This window comes from Pongo pygmaeus, chromosome 2 (genome assembly GCF_028885625.2).
Source record: "Pongo pygmaeus isolate AG05252 chromosome 2, NHGRI_mPonPyg2-v2.0_pri, whole genome shotgun sequence".
In the NCBI taxonomy this organism is placed as follows: Eukaryota; Metazoa; Chordata; class Mammalia; order Primates; family Hominidae; genus Pongo; species Pongo pygmaeus.
This window is the reverse complement of record NC_085930.1, coordinates 90,940,084-90,955,607: the sequence shown is the minus strand read 5'-3', so window position 1 is coordinate 90,955,607 and position 15,524 is coordinate 90,940,084. Positions and strand designations below refer to the sequence as shown.

General features: G+C 38.2%; 1 protein-coding gene across 8 annotated transcripts in view; it reads right to left on the bottom strand.

The window, feature by feature from the left end:
• The window catches only part of CADPS (calcium dependent secretion activator), a 472,988-nt gene that overhangs the window by 129,022 nt on the left and 328,442 nt on the right, over nt 1-15,524 (bottom strand). For all 8 annotated transcript variants that reach the window (XM_054482477.2, XM_054482473.2, XM_063661889.1 and 5 more), the window contains exons 12-13: nt 10,359-10,495; nt 6,786-6,973 (exon numbers count right to left, since the gene is read on the bottom strand). In XM_054482477.2, the coding sequence (XP_054338452.1) occupies nt 6,786-6,973; nt 10,359-10,495 (325 nt within the window). The remainder of the gene's footprint in view (nt 1-6,785; nt 6,974-10,358; nt 10,496-15,524) is intronic.

Sequence of the window (15,524 nt, the reverse complement as noted above, 5' to 3'; positions counted from 1 at the left end):
GTTCTATCTTGGGCAACTGGGAGGATGAAATCACTTACTTAGGAATCCTGGCAGAGTAACAGGAGAAAAGTGAGTTCCATTTGATTGTTTGGTTACTCAAATCTTAACCTACAAGGGATCATGTGGTCTCTGAACATGGGCAGCACCTTGGCTCCAAGTACATCTCCCAAAAGAAATCTTCAGAGCATACTTTCAGAGATTTTTAAGATTCATACCCTCTTACATCTGCTTTACTCATTAATCTATGCAGCTTACTTTGGATTGGGGCGGTTGGCATTATAGATTTGTTAATTGCTGATACAATGTACTTTCTACACAGGCCATATGTGAAGAGCAGCACTGGCATTCAAGAAATGTTAAATAATAATGTAAATGAGAAAAATTTCCAATCCCAATAATAAAGGGATCCAAGGAACATTGACGCAACTTGCAATCATCAGAGCTGTTTGATTGCCTTGCCACTGTGGGATAGTGACCAAAGTGATGCTAATCTAAATGTCATCTAGAAAGAATACTAAAAATATTATGGTGAGAATTAAGTACTGCAACTTTAGAAGCTGATTTAAAAATTAGAAGATGTAGCAATTTACATCTGTGGATTTTATGATCGCCAAATGCAACCAGCTGAACATACTCACATTTTCCTTTTTCTCCTTTCTCTCTTTTCAGAAAATGGGTTCAGTTTTAAAGAGTTAGTTCAAACTAATGTTCCCTCAATCAGTGGGTCTTGAACTTTGCTACATATTTAAATCACTTGAGATTTTTAACTCATGAAGTTTGGGCCACATTCCAGATTAATTAGAATCTCTGCAGGTGGAGCCCAGGCATTAGCATTTTTAGCCTCTCCAAGTGAGTCTAGTGGGCAGCCTAGTTTGACAATCAAAATCCTAAATATGTATGATCTAAAGACCAAATGCTTTAGATTCATGGTCGAGAGGGGTGCTTAGTAAAAGTGCAGATTCTCAGCTCCATTTAAGACTTGCCAAATGAAATTATTTGAGGATGCGACCTAGTACTCTGCATTTTATCAAATCCCCACATGATTTATGTGCACACTGAAGTGTGAGAACCACTGTACAAATTGAAAATCAGTGGTGGTACCTGTTAGGCTTTTAGACATAGGGTAAGTCTTGTGTAAAAGAAACAACAAATCCATGTAAAGGAAAAATGCAGCTCATCACCAGGGAGTTTGGTTTAAAACAGGGTTTCTTGACCTTGGCACCATTAACATTTTTGGCTTTGTTTTCAGGAGGCTCTCCTGTGTATTATAGGATGTTTCATAATATCCCCAGCCTCTACTTACTAGACAAAAATGGCACCACTCCACTCCAGCTGTGGCTATCAAAAATATCTCCAGATATTGTCAAATGTTCTGTGTGTGCTGGGGGTGGGGGGTGGGGGAGTGGGGATTACCCCCAGTAATTCTAAAAATGCCAAACATGTGGATGGTTCCATACATCCCAGTGTTTGAAATTATGAACAGCAAACATCTTCCTGATTGATGTGTCTACTCTTGACTACAGCAAGTGTGATTCACAGAGCATAGTTTTTGATGGAGATGGTGCACAAGCTTCCAGAGCAGATGGGAGAAACTTGGTCACTGCCATGTCAGTGGTCATTAATGATTTCCAGCTGCAGCAGGGCAAGGTTCTGCCTCTGCCTGTGGAAATGCTGAGTTAATAAGAGGTAAAAAACATCTTTTTACCTAATCCGAATCTGGTTGTGAGATCTCAGTGGAAATGGGCTCTATTCAGTTAAAGGCAGTTACAGGGCCATTGCTTTCATGAGTCATGAATTCCTTTTAAATCTGGAACAAAGAATAGATAACATCTCCACATCCAAATGCTGGTCATGCTGATGAAAGGTTTGGAATGTGGTTTCCCCAATCCCAAAGGCAATTAATTAGTGTTCATAGGAGACTCTCCCCTTAGGTGGTATAAAACTCCAGATAAATTCTGGTTTTCTCCACAAAGCTAAAATCTCCAGTTAGGCCATATTAGTTTTGGCCATCTTCAGGCTTCTCTTTAATTCAAACGACTGCTGTAGCAACTCACCTGGAAATGTTGAAACAAATATCAAATGGCCAGGTTTGGCATCTCACACCATATACAAGTGCTAATCTTGGACAGGTAGGAAGGTAGAGTGGTTACAAATGCAAGCACCAAAGTCAGAATATCCATGTTTGAATCAGGCTCAGACAGTTATTTGTTATGAGTTTCAGGCAAGTGACTGAATTTATGTGAGCCTCAAGCCCTCATCTATTGGGTGAGGGTAATAATGATACTTATCTCATACGAATGTAATAAGGATAAAATGAGATTACATATATCAACAGCACTTCACTTAGTGCCTGGAATATAGCAAGTAATTATTAAACGGTAGTGATTATCGTTATTTTAATTACACTTTATTTATGATTATTTAAATTGCACCTTTGAAAACACTTTTATTTATGAAAACTGACGATGGACTATTTCACTTGTTATTGTAATCCATAGAAGATAATTTTAGAGGTTAAAAGGATATTACAGATACTATGATTCAGTCTGCTCATTTTACAGAAATGAGAAAACTGAGGCACAGAAACGGGATCTGATACTCCTAGATTTATGCAGAATAGGCTCTAACATTCAGGTCTTCAGCATGTAAGTACAGTCCTGATGTAGTGCAAAAGGAAAGAGCTTTGGACTTAGAACATCTAGGTTTGCTACTTAAATTTACAGATGTTTGACTTTATCATCTGCAAAATGGACATAAAAATAGCTAATCTGAATATTTTATAGCAAATGTTTGAAAGCACTTTGTGGCTGGGCATGGCGGCTCATGCCTGTAATCCCAGCACTTTAGGAGGCCGAGTCGGGCGGATCACCTGAGGTCAGGAGTTCGAGACCAGCCTGGCCAACATGGTGAAATCCCGTCTCTACTAAAAATACAAAAAAATTAGAGGGGCGTGGTGGCAGTCGCCTGTAATCCCAGCTACTCATGAGGCTGAGGCAGGAGAATCGCTTGAGCTCATGAGGTGGAGGTTGCAGTGAGCTGAGATCATGCCATTGCACTCCAGCATGGGACAGAAGAGCGAGACTTCATCTCAAAAAAACAAAAACAAAAAAGCACTTTGTAAACTGTAGAATGTTACACAATTGCTACTTAATATTATGTCATCTTTATTAAAAAAATGCAATGCAAACAAAGATTCTGAAACACACACATAAGCCTCAATGGGACCAGTCAAGATCCCTTTGGTTAGTTTTTCGTGGCCTAAGAAATAGATCAGGTTCAAGCAAGTGTGCCTTTCAACAGTGGCCATTTGTTTTCTGCTCAACTCGGATGTTGAGCCTTCCAAAAGCAGCACCTTGGACAGCAGCCAGGAAGGCTTCCTCTCCGAAGCCTTGTCATTCTGTCAGACCTTACCTTCAGGCACCTACAACATTCTGCATGCACTTTCTTCCTACTTGCAAGTTACTGTTGCCTTGTGATCTAACTTTTACAGTGAAACACAAACAGAAATTGCATTTCACCTCTATCCTTACATATTGCAGTGAAGGAGATGGATGGCCACTTGGAATCAGGGTTCTTTGACCTTCCCTATTGGACCCGCATATACTGATTGACAGCCTGCCACATTCTCTAGAAAGCAAAAGTTTGCATTTTCATTTGGCCTGTCTACAAGTGAACTGTATACATTTCAGGACTTAGAAATATTCAGTGAATAAATTTATAATGATGAAGCATACAGCATACACGCTTGAGAATTTTGGGTAGCTTGGCAATGCCAGGATCAGAGTCATCAGTTCTAAAACCACAACAAAAAACTTTAAAATGTCAGTGTTAATTTTGGGTGATGGTATAAAAGGTGAAGGAGGGCACAGAATAAAACTGGAAATAATTAGTAAACCTAGTTTAAAAGGGAAAAAGTTCACCAATTTGCCAATTTATAAACCCGCAAAGAAAGGACATAGGAAACAGGACAGGATAAACAAAATTTTAGAAGTTAAAAGTGCCTTAAAGATGACCTCAGTATATAAGCGATTCTACTAAGAAGCATTAATTTGGTAATAGAATTTATCTTATGCCATTATTATAAATCATTATTTGAGATGAATTTCTTTTTATGAGATGAATGTAGAACTAATAGGTATTTGCTGAAAATGATGGCACTACTATAAATGCATAGGCCTATCTTATGCCAATCCATTTTATTTGCTCCTTAAACATAATTTCAAAATTATAAAGCATGGGTTGCTTATTATGAATGACTTGGTAAGGTACCAGGCCCCTAACTAGATGCCACTAAAAAAGCAATCTGACTCACAATTCTGTTTACATATTGCTCAATTAGTCTTTTCAATATGAACATGTTTTAAAAGTCACTGAACACCTGACTCAAATTTAGTCCCAATACACGGTATTGTTGCCCATTGCTAGAATTTTTTTTAAAATTGCACCTTTGAAAATGCTTAAAGAAAGAGAGACATTAGGAATACTCGAAGCTTGCAAAAGTGGAAGTGATGGCATGGATGAAGGCTTGGGGAAAGGGTAAAGATATTACAAACACAAGCCAATACACACATAACTTCTTACTTTTTCAGCTCTTGATTTGCCTGGGTTTTGGAATCTTTTCTTTTTTTGGACTCCTTTTTGGTATCTTTTTTAGCCTCTGGTTCAGGTGGGGAGGGAGTTTTGCTCCCTTCAGGATCTGTATTTGGTGGCAGCCCACTAAGGTACACATGCATTTGTTGACTTTGGAGAGGGGGTGGTCGCATGAGGCATGCACAGAGTGTGGCCAGCCATAGGAGAATCAAGAGCACACGCACATGCACAAACAAAAGAAAGAAAAAGAAGGGTGCATGAAAAAGCAGGCGCAAATGCATTCAAACTAAAATAATAAGAAAAAAAGATGCAAACTTGCATAAGGAAAATCAGAACTGAAAAGAAAATAAGAAATCCAAAACTGTTTCCATGACAAGATGTATAAACCTAACTGTGAATCAAGTGGCAGTCTTACAATATGAAATCCAGACAATGTGTATCATAATTCATGATGATGTTTACCAGGGAGTTTACAAAAACACTTCATTATTTTATAACACTTTCTTATTCAGTAACATATGTAGAATACAGTGTGACAACCCAGAGAATATAATGCAACTTCTCTCTCTCTCTCTCTTTAAAAAATTCAGTCCAAGAGGCTGTAACAGATAGTCATCAAAGTGTACATATTTATAAAAAGCAGAATTATGCACAGATACCCCCCAGGTATCAGAGTTTTCATGAGTATCTTTTATGCAAATAAAAGGTCACATGCTGGGCTAGCAAACCTCATAACAATGGGAGGTGATGATAACCTTGTTGCCTGTTAAATATTCAAACCTACAATGCCATTGTTATCTAGCTCTAAATGTTGAAGTTGCTTTTCGTAAAAATACATCAGTGCTAGAAGGAGGAAAAGCACAGAAAAAAATCCTACAGAGATTTTAATTGTATAGCTTGCAAAGATGAAGATGACTGACACAGTTCTGATTTAAAATAAATGTAGTCAATTCTGGATTCTCCCACATGTGCATTTCTCCAGAGCAGCGACTTTTGCATCTGAGGCTGGGTTTCTGAAGCCACCTAGTGTTTCCTGGGTGTGGCTTCACTGGCTGTTGGTTGGGGAGCTTTGGAATAATATAGGCTTGTCTTTATACTAATGCAAGACTACATACATTGAGATAGTAAACTGGCTGTGGCAGTGTGGAAATTTATTCCATGTCTCCAGAGCCAAATGGCAATGTTCTTAAATTATTTGCTGCTTTGCATTATTCAGAACATGGATCTTTTCCTCCAGGAGCTGGGCAAGGTCTAAAGAAAGAGAGTACTTAGTACAGAGTCAGGAGACTTGACGTTCTGGGCTTGTATATAAAACCTACAAAATGAGGGGGTTGATTAGACTGTGATCTCAAAAGTTCTTCCAGGCTCTATGGTTAAATTAAAAGTGTTATCATCATCTTTGCCTTCCAGCTTCACCTAGCTTGCTTCAGCTCTGGAAATGTACTTGGCTTCCTCCTTCTGCAGGACATTTGTACATGCTGTTCCTTTTGCCTGGAACCAGTCAACTCCTACACATGCTTTAGTTCTCAGCTCCAGCATCACTTCCTCAGGGAGGTCCTCCTTGCCATCTTGCCATTCTATCTGAGTCATGTTTCTTTATTAAATTTTGTCATGGAATTTTATTCCCTTTCCTCAGAGTCAGAGCACCAATCTGAATGTAACTCTGCCCTTGTTTGATGTCTGGCTTTTACTCACCACACATACTAAATGTGTATCAGAGTGACTGACACTAAGGAAGTAATCATTAAGCAATTATGAAATAAATAACAAAAACAAAGGCAAATATTTATTGTCTTTGCCATGTTTCAGGTACTACGTTGAGCCCTTTATATGTACTTGCATTCTCTCAACAACCCCAGGGGTATACAACCATCCCATTTTACAGATGAGAAAACCGTGGCACAAAGGGCTTAATTACCAACCAGGGTTATTGCTAGTAAATGGAAGAACTATGATTTGAACCTAGATTGGTCTAACTTCCGAGCTTGACCTAGAACCCCTGCTTGCCATTTATTTTAAGTTTCTTGAAAGGAGAAGAAAGTTAGTGCGCTTTGTGTGTGTGTGTGTGTGTGTGTACGTGTGCACATACTACTGAAGGAATGAGGACAGGCAGATCCTAAAAGCAAGACTAGCCATAAACCATTGCCAGTGCCATTTCTTAAGGATCACCTCTAGACACACGAATACACACTTACCTGTTCCCATGGACATGGGATGCACAGAAGGCAAAGCTGTAGTGAAGAAGGGTGGGGTCAATCATGGCGCCATTTTCTGCCCGTTCAAGCAAGTCTCTGAGGTAGCAGAGATGTCGGTGACACCCCCGGACTCCATTTCGGGCGCAATACTCGTCTAGTACAAACACCTGGCCAGGACTGAACCAGCCCTATATAAAGAATAAAGGAGAGACTTTCTTTTAAATACAGGTTGTTTTCTGGAGAGCTGCTAGAGTTGGGAGTGGCTAGAGAAGGGGACTAAAAAATAGCCAGAGCTAACACTCCTTGATTGCCTATTATGTGCCAGCCACTGTGCACAGCATATTGTGGTTTAGTCCTCACAATGGACCTATGAGGTACATTCTGTTATCCATGTTATAAAGATGGAAAGATTGAGTTCAGGAAGGGCACAAAATTTCCTAGTGAGTGATGGAGCGGGATTAGCAGACAGCTTGGTTCCAGAAACAGTGTTTCACCTACTGCTTGAACACTGAACCATACACGTTAAAGGAGTATTGGGGTGGGGATGTGGCAAAGTCATGGTTACTGATAAGAGGAAATCATAACATTAATGCTCTACATTGATATAGAGTTTTACACTTAACAGAGAACTTTCAGTTGAGCCCTATAGCAACTCTGTAAGGTAGACAGAGAAGGTTTATTTTAAAGACAAGAAAATGGAAATCCTGGTCGTTAAGTGACTCACACAGATAATACAAAACAGAGGCAGGACTCAAATCCAGCTCTGTCTTATTCCAAGTCTTCTTGTTTTCTCTACTCTAGAGCATGAAGAAATTTTAGGGTTGATCTACATACACGCCAGGACTTCATAAATCCTTTCACTTTGGAAGGAGTGTTTTTAAAATTTTTTAAATGAAGGTAATAACGCAACTCTCCAAAGAGAACAGCATGGCTTAGTTTTCAAGTTGTGAATCAGATGTAATTCCATTAAACTGAGAGGAACTTCTTGTGTCCTGGTTTAGAGTTTTATTTTCTCTTCTGGTAATTGTTTGTATTCTTATTATTTATTTGCTTGCTAACGGACCAGTCCAAACTCTGCTATACAAGACAATGGGAATTCAGATCTCCAATTTAGAGCAGGTTTGGTGGCATGATGGGATGGAAATTGCTAGCCCCATTATGCACTTAAGAAAACAGGTGCTCAGAGAGGCTGAGTGAGTTGTCACTCAAGGTCACCCTTAAGCAGAGCCTGAAATAAAATTGTGTTTTCTGGTTTCAGTGTCTGTTCAAAGCAAGAAATAAACCAATTTAGGTGATACTTTGTAAGCTGGAAATTTGGGGCTATTTTAAATATGAACTTAATTTTACTTTGAGGGTCTTCTCTGAGTCATCTTTTGAATATTGCTCCATCTTGGGAGAGAAAAGGCAAAAAGAAAAAGTGACTAGGGGCCAGGTAGAGGCCACAGAAGTACAGCGAGAGAGGCCTTTGCAACACTCTAATCTTGTATTAGGGATCTGGGAATCTTCAATTGACAACATGCAGCTCAGTGATGCATCCAACGAAAGACGGCATCTTTCCTATTTCAAATTATAAGTTACTGCAGAGGGCGGAGAGTAGTCGAGGCAGTGGGCTGCCCCTATAGGCAACTTCTTTGCCACTCCATCTGCTACCCCAAATGCTAAATCTTAGAAACAACACTGCTGTGAAAGATTAAAATATATTTTCTACGACTCAGATGACACCAAGTCTTTTGTAGATGCCAAAATAGCTGCTTTGAAAAGAGTTGAAGAAATATCAATTAGGAACTCAGTCGAAGACACAGAAAAATTTATGTATCCCTGCTGGTCGGTCTCCAAAACTAACTGAAAAAAAGATTGTAATAATGAGAAAATGGAATATACAGAGGCAGGAGATAAGGTCCTTTTTAATTTCTGTTATTTTCTGAAATTTTGGAATAATGACTAATATATACAGGTATACAAATGGGGAAGGAAGCTATTTTATGCTATTCATAATTAATTTTAGATTCTGGACCATAATTTTAAGCCTATAAGTAACTAATGGAAAGCAAGTTTTAATATTTCATTTCTGGTTTAATTTTTTTAGAGAGCATTTATAAACTCTCCTTCACAGTGAATCTCAAAACAAAGAAAATTGTTTTAAAAAATGATAATGTAAAAAAGTCTTGAAAATAATATACCTCAAAAAAATTCCTTAAGGGAATAGTAATTATATATAAAACGGAATGATTTAAGTTCAGAGGCATATTCTTACAAGTTTAATGAATGCCATTTATAATTATGTGAACAATCACATAATTGTACAAAACACATTTGAGAAAAATTGCCTTGCAATGCAAGGTAAGCTTTTTTCTTTTCCTTTTTCTTTTTTTTTTTTAAGTCAAAGTGATGTGTTCCTTTCCAATTTGGCAAAGTTCAGATCCTTTTGATGAAGGAATTCTAAACCTGAGATAACCAATGAATCTTTCATGAGATACAGATTAATAAATTATTCCACATAATTCCGTTTCTGTTTTTAAGACTATTTTATCTACAATTTTTTATATCTTGGCTTTTGGTACAAAAAATAAAGAAATTTAAAATAAAAATTAGAAAAAAGGAAGAGATTTTTATTATACATATTAGTATCAATATGTTAACCCTAGTTATTATATAGTATAAATATTATATAGAGATATTTTTCTCAACTTTAGTGTTTAGAATCAGGGATGAGAATTTTCCTCTATATAAAGACATTTCATCATTTTCCCTCATCTTTCCCATCTATAAAGTGGGATTAATAGCATTTACTTTTAAGAAATGAAATAACAATTTATGGCTTGAGGAGGAAGTAAATTGGGTCTTTTTTTAGGCTTTTGAATTTGATAGTTTAAAGCCAAAAATGTATCTTCAGAAATCCAGTAAAGATATAATAGCACTCCCTTGAATTTAAATCATTTAAATCTAGCTTTAAAATAGGATTTCAGGAAATATTGATACTCCTGCTGGATAGATAGCTGAATTTCCAAATAACTAAAGCACCATAAAAAATTCCCTGAAAGGGTGAAAAAACGCTGTGAATATTGTGAAGAAAAAAAAAAGCCATCCAAACAAACAAACAAACCCAAATCAATTTAGCTTATGAAAAATAAAGTTTATTTACAAATCATTTTAACCTTTAAGAAAATACACAAAGAGAATACATTCATTTAATGAGATAGGATTACCAGATCTGGGATGGGGAGGGAAGGGCATCTTAAACTCTAAGCTACTGAGGCAATTTTTACAAGTTCTCCACAAGCAGGTGCCAAAGTCGATTACCCTCTTGGGAATATTTTTCATGTAGCAGCTGAAAAGGGGGAAGCTAAGATAGGGAGGCTGGGGAATTGGATCTGTTTCTACTGATAACTTCCTCCCGCTCAGTCTTGTTTCTTTGGTAAGTAAAACTATCTCAACCCAGGAAATCGGGAACACATTTATAATTGTTAAAGGGATTCTGTAATGGAGAAAAGAGCTTCTGACATAAAGGTAGAGAAATATTTAAATGAAAAAAATGTTATGTTTAAATTGCTGTAGACCAAAGAATATACTTGCCAGACAAGAATAGGAATCATTAAGTCTGTGATCCAAAGTAAGGCGTTGTACCATCTCAAAGAGGGAAGCGTGGTCAAAGTTACAGGGGTTGGAAGAGATAAATTCATCCATGCCATGTTTTTGAGCTCTATCTGCGTCTGTTCATTTATACATGTAGAGAGAGACACAATTTAGAGAAACACATCACATTTTCTTTGACATTTCAAGTACACAGGAATTCACTAGACATTATGAACGTTAGCTGTTTCCCTGTTGCCTCCCACCAACATCCCCAAGATATTCTTTTTACCTCCCATTGTCAACTTGCATCACTTACTGGTGAGTTTATTGCATTTAGGCAAAAATATATTGGCATCAACATGTTTATCAAATGATCACATTTCCAGTGCATTTATGTTGTTCTTTAAAAACTAAGCATAAGACTGTAACTTCGCCTGCATTTCACCAAACACTGAAAGCAGATCGGATCTTTGCTTAAGATAGCCTATTTAGCTTTGTTGGTTTTTAATAGATTCTGCCATTCCAGTGGTTATGTCTACAGCAATTTCTCTGCAATTATTGGGATTATCTGGAAAAAGGGTCATGCTGATTTTCAGCAAAGTGACAATATTTATATCTTCTTCCAAATCCCCATTGCCAATTTGGTTTCATAAAAGGTTTGAGTCCCCACCCTGCAAAATTAAAAATAAAAAAAAAAGATTTTCATTGAAACCTGAAGATTAAGTTAAATGGGAATTTAGTTTGTGAAAATCAAGGACATTTCCTTATAGTGTGCTTACTCAGTTAGCAAAGCTTAGGAAAGAGACAAACAAATTTACTCAGCAAGGGCTGTGATCTGCCATTTATTGTGAATTAATAGTCTCAATGTATTCACACTTTTCCTTACGGGATGAAGGCTGTAGGCAAAACCTCCTAAGGGCTAACTAATTAATCTCAACATGTGTAACTAAAATACACTATACTCAACAGGCAAAATAACTCAGAGAATTCAACTCGTGTGTGTCCAGGCAAATCCTAAAGAGGTAGAAATGAAGGTGCTCTCCATTAAAGAAATTGGCTAACTCCACCTCATCTTTACTGACTCTCCTGATACGCAGACTATGGAGAAAAAGAATATTATATCAAATCAAGCAAAAGATTTTATTCATCCTTTTGCATGAAACATTCTACTGGAATACGGGGACCTGCCAGGAACTAGCGATGCTGTCAGGACACGGGAAAAATCAATTTCTGACTTGGGAGTAGTTTGGATAACATTTTCATGTGTGGCCTCAGTCCCAGGCAGCTTTTTTTTTTTTCCTCTCCCATGCTTGGGGTATGGCTGTAAGCTTGGGTTATGGTTAGCAGTGTGACTTCCAGATGATGATTTCTCCTATTTTATTGATATTGTATTAATAAATCATTCAAACCTAAATGCATGGTATTGTCAGATTTATACCTCCTTATTGTTTGACTTTTTAAAAAAAAGTTGTCATTTTTCGTAGAAGCAGCAAGTGGTCCTTGTTTGAACGAGATGTGTCGTTTATGCCCAAGACTCGCAGAAGCAACGGTTTCCAGAAGGCAAGTTGAAGAATGTGTATTTTAACAGCCAAATTGCTCCATTAGAATAATAAAACACAGCTTTTGGAAAGGATATCACATGTGCAGGAATTATATTAGAGAATCTGAGAGAATCCTCCTTGCTGCATTAACTGCCTCAGATTTATCCTCAGGAAAGTGCTTTCAACTTGAGGTTGGCTGCTTCATCTAGGAGGCTTCTTTCAGTTCGGTTGTTTGGTCTCCAAACTACATTTCTTCTTTGACTTAGGATGGCCAGGAAGTTGTTGCTCCCGGGAAAGCTAGCTGCTTCTAGGGCATGTGTGTGACTCCTCTGGCCCAAGGCAAGTGTCTTAAACCTGCTCCAACTGTAGTCTCCCCTGGCATAATGACACTCCTGCAATCCAGGTGACATTTCTCTATCCTCTTTGATAGACTGCCCTCTCACCTCCAACCTGTCAGTCCCAGATCAATTTAACTCAGGAAAAACTAAGCATGGGGTACACACGAATTGCTCATGCTGTTTCATCCTCATAAAAAGCCTCATCCATCCCTCGCCTCCCAATTTTAACAGATAGATCAGGCATTTTGGCTAGCAGCAGCTTCTTGCTCTCGGGTTTCTCAGAAAAGGCTGCAAGCTGACAAACCGGCCGGGGCCTTACTCTGCCAGTTTGGCTTGGCTATTTTATTGCCTTCAATTATGATGGTACAACTGGTCATTTAGCTCAGAGAGAAGGGGGCTCTTTTGTAGCTGTTAAAAAAATATGGCACATGTTTCAAGTCTCTTACTCTTTGTTTGTTTGTTGAAACTCTTGAAAACTTTGCTGATGACCTGTTTCGCTTTGCTGGCCACTCAGGAAATGGATCTGAATAGGCGACTTGGCTCCTCTACGGAGACCTGGATTCAGACCCACTCCCCACCTCCCAATCCATCACAATGGCTCAATGAATGCAGCTTTGTGGTGCTAATTCTAGTCTAAGTTTAAGAACAATTTCATTTTTTACTAATGTTTTAAAGCAAGCTTACAGAAAAGCCTAATATCAGCCTGCTTTCATTTTCAAAAAGTAACCTTGTCAAAATAAAACTTCCTTTTCCCTTCCTCCTTTCTTTCCTCTTTCTCCCCATCCACTTGTAGCATGAGCCTAGGACTGGATCTAGGAGATCTAGATTTCAGTTTGAGCTCTGTTTTTAAATAACTGTAGGATGCTGGCTGAATTGTTTATCTCTCTGAGCATCAGTTTCCTTGTGTGTAAGAGGAGCTGAATTTTCAGTTCCCTTCCTGCCGTCACAGGCTGTAATTTAATGATCCTTAAGATCTCTTGTGCACTATGTATGGAATGGAGCTTAATGCAGTGGGAATTTCCAGCAAGTAAAGCGAGCAGCCTCTGGATTTTACTTGCCCCAAATTATCATTTACTGAAAATTGGGCTCATTATTCTAATGGTTCCAACAACTCAAGAGTGCTTACAAGGGTGGCTGGCTCCCACAAAATCTATGAGTTTCACTGAGCTTATTATATTTACTGAGCTTATTATGTTATAAAAAAAAAGAAGGAGGAGTAATCCGGGAGTGCTGTTTCAAGGTGCTAATGAAAAAAATCTGATGTTTAAGCTCATCCAAGCAGGGGTTTTGGTATTTTTTGTTTGTGCCACATTCCCAGCCCTAGAACAGTACCTGGCACATAGTAGGCAGTAAGTACGTATTTGTTAAAATCATAAGTTTATCTTCTCAGAATAAATACAGAAATTCACTCTATTAACAAATATTTTTCTTTCTTGATTTTATGGAATATTTATATACTACATTGATTGGAAACAGCTTATTCAATGGGAGCTAGCATAGCAAGTGGTTAAGTGACTGGGCATAGGCAGGTCACAAAGACTAGATTTGAGACTAGCTCTGCTACCACTAGGTATATGATATGAGGTAGGTTGCTTAATGCCTCTCGGCCTCCTTGGCCTCATTCATAAAATGAAGTTAAATTCAAGTCTACCTTCAGAGGACTGTTGAGAGGATCTGAAGAGAAGTACCTGGAAACTACCTAGGGCCCTGGCATATATTAAGGGCTCAATAAACATTAGCTAGGAGTAAACAAACAGGATCTTTAGTGTTCAAAAAGCCAGTTTGTTTCAAGTTGTTAGTGAGCCAAGGATGTCTCTGCATTTATAGCTAATGTTCTATTCCTTCTTTGTTTCTTAATCCTTATCATTTCTAGGAAGCTGGGAGTCCTTCCCTATCTCCCTGCTTTATGTTTCTTTTCTGCCCCTGTATAACCAATTCCTATGTCCTGTTTCTGTGTTTTCATTGGGTTATTTTCCAATTTCTCTGTGGTCAAGACACATACATAAAATTGAATCCCTTGGTAGATAACATGTTCTGTGAGGGCAAGTTTCTAATCTGTTATTTCCCCTGCCAGCTCTTAGAGGAGCCAGGTCCTCAGGAGGGATTATTAACTGGCTTACTCTGACACCTTCATCCCAGGAAACTTCTCATTGACTTTATTAAGGAGTCACACACATGGGGATTCAGATGGTATCTTGCAAATCCAAAAGTAGGAACATGTGCTCTTAGGGGAAAAAAATCTTATAGAAGGAAACAGAATTCTAGGTGCAGGTGTCTTTGGATACCATTCAGATTGTCTGCCTGTGTCTCCATACATGTCTAGGACCATATGCATTACATATGTTGTCTATTTTAAAATAAAACACTGCAGTGGTCCAGCTGTTCCAAATTCTGTTTCAAAGAACTGGTGGGCGCTTCCCAAGCAACACCATACAGTCATTCTTGCACTGTCCCGGTCTGTTCTTCCACAGTGTCAAACATAAAAAAAAAAAAGCTCCTTGCAACTCCATTTTTCCCTGTACAAACAGTTGGAATTGGTTGATTAAAGAAAAAGAAAACTCCAATGTTGACATTAGCAGAGGGAAAACAGCCCAGAGCAAGCAGTATGAAAGAGTCAATTCCTGAATTCAGGACATTCCGGGATCACTTCCTTTGCCAATATTTGGCATGTGTCAAGAGAATGAAAATGAATTTGAACATTAGGTTAAGCAAAAAGGAATTAGGAGGGTAAAGGGGCTGCTTAAAACCCCAGTGACGTTTGGATGATCTCTCGCTTTGGGAGATGCGTCCTAATGCTCTTTTTCATTAACCGTATTTTTCTAGAAATCGAAGATTGACATTTTAAGAACCAATTTCAATCATCTTTACCTTTGTCAGACCTAGTCTTAGGAAGTAGTTCCTAAGTCCTGCTTGGTCTTCAACGGCTCCAGATGTACTGATGTACTGAGAGTGAGCTATATGATTTTATAGGCTCTGCAATTAGGGCATAATTCAACACACCTTGCAAACATTGCTACCTGTTTCACTTCGGGGGTTTAATTGCATAAGGATTTTTTAGTCCTTTATGACATGAGCATAGGAGACTGACTTCAAACTAAGCTTGGATGGATAATGCTGCTATTGATACTGACATTAAGAAACTTCAAGCACTGTCAATGTTATCCATGACATAGATGCAGGTTGATGAACATACAGACTTACGGAGAGCAGGTGCACTTTCAAGCGGAAACTAGTCTAAACCTTGCCCCAAGTTTGCTTGGAAGTAATTTTGGCTTGACATTTAAGGA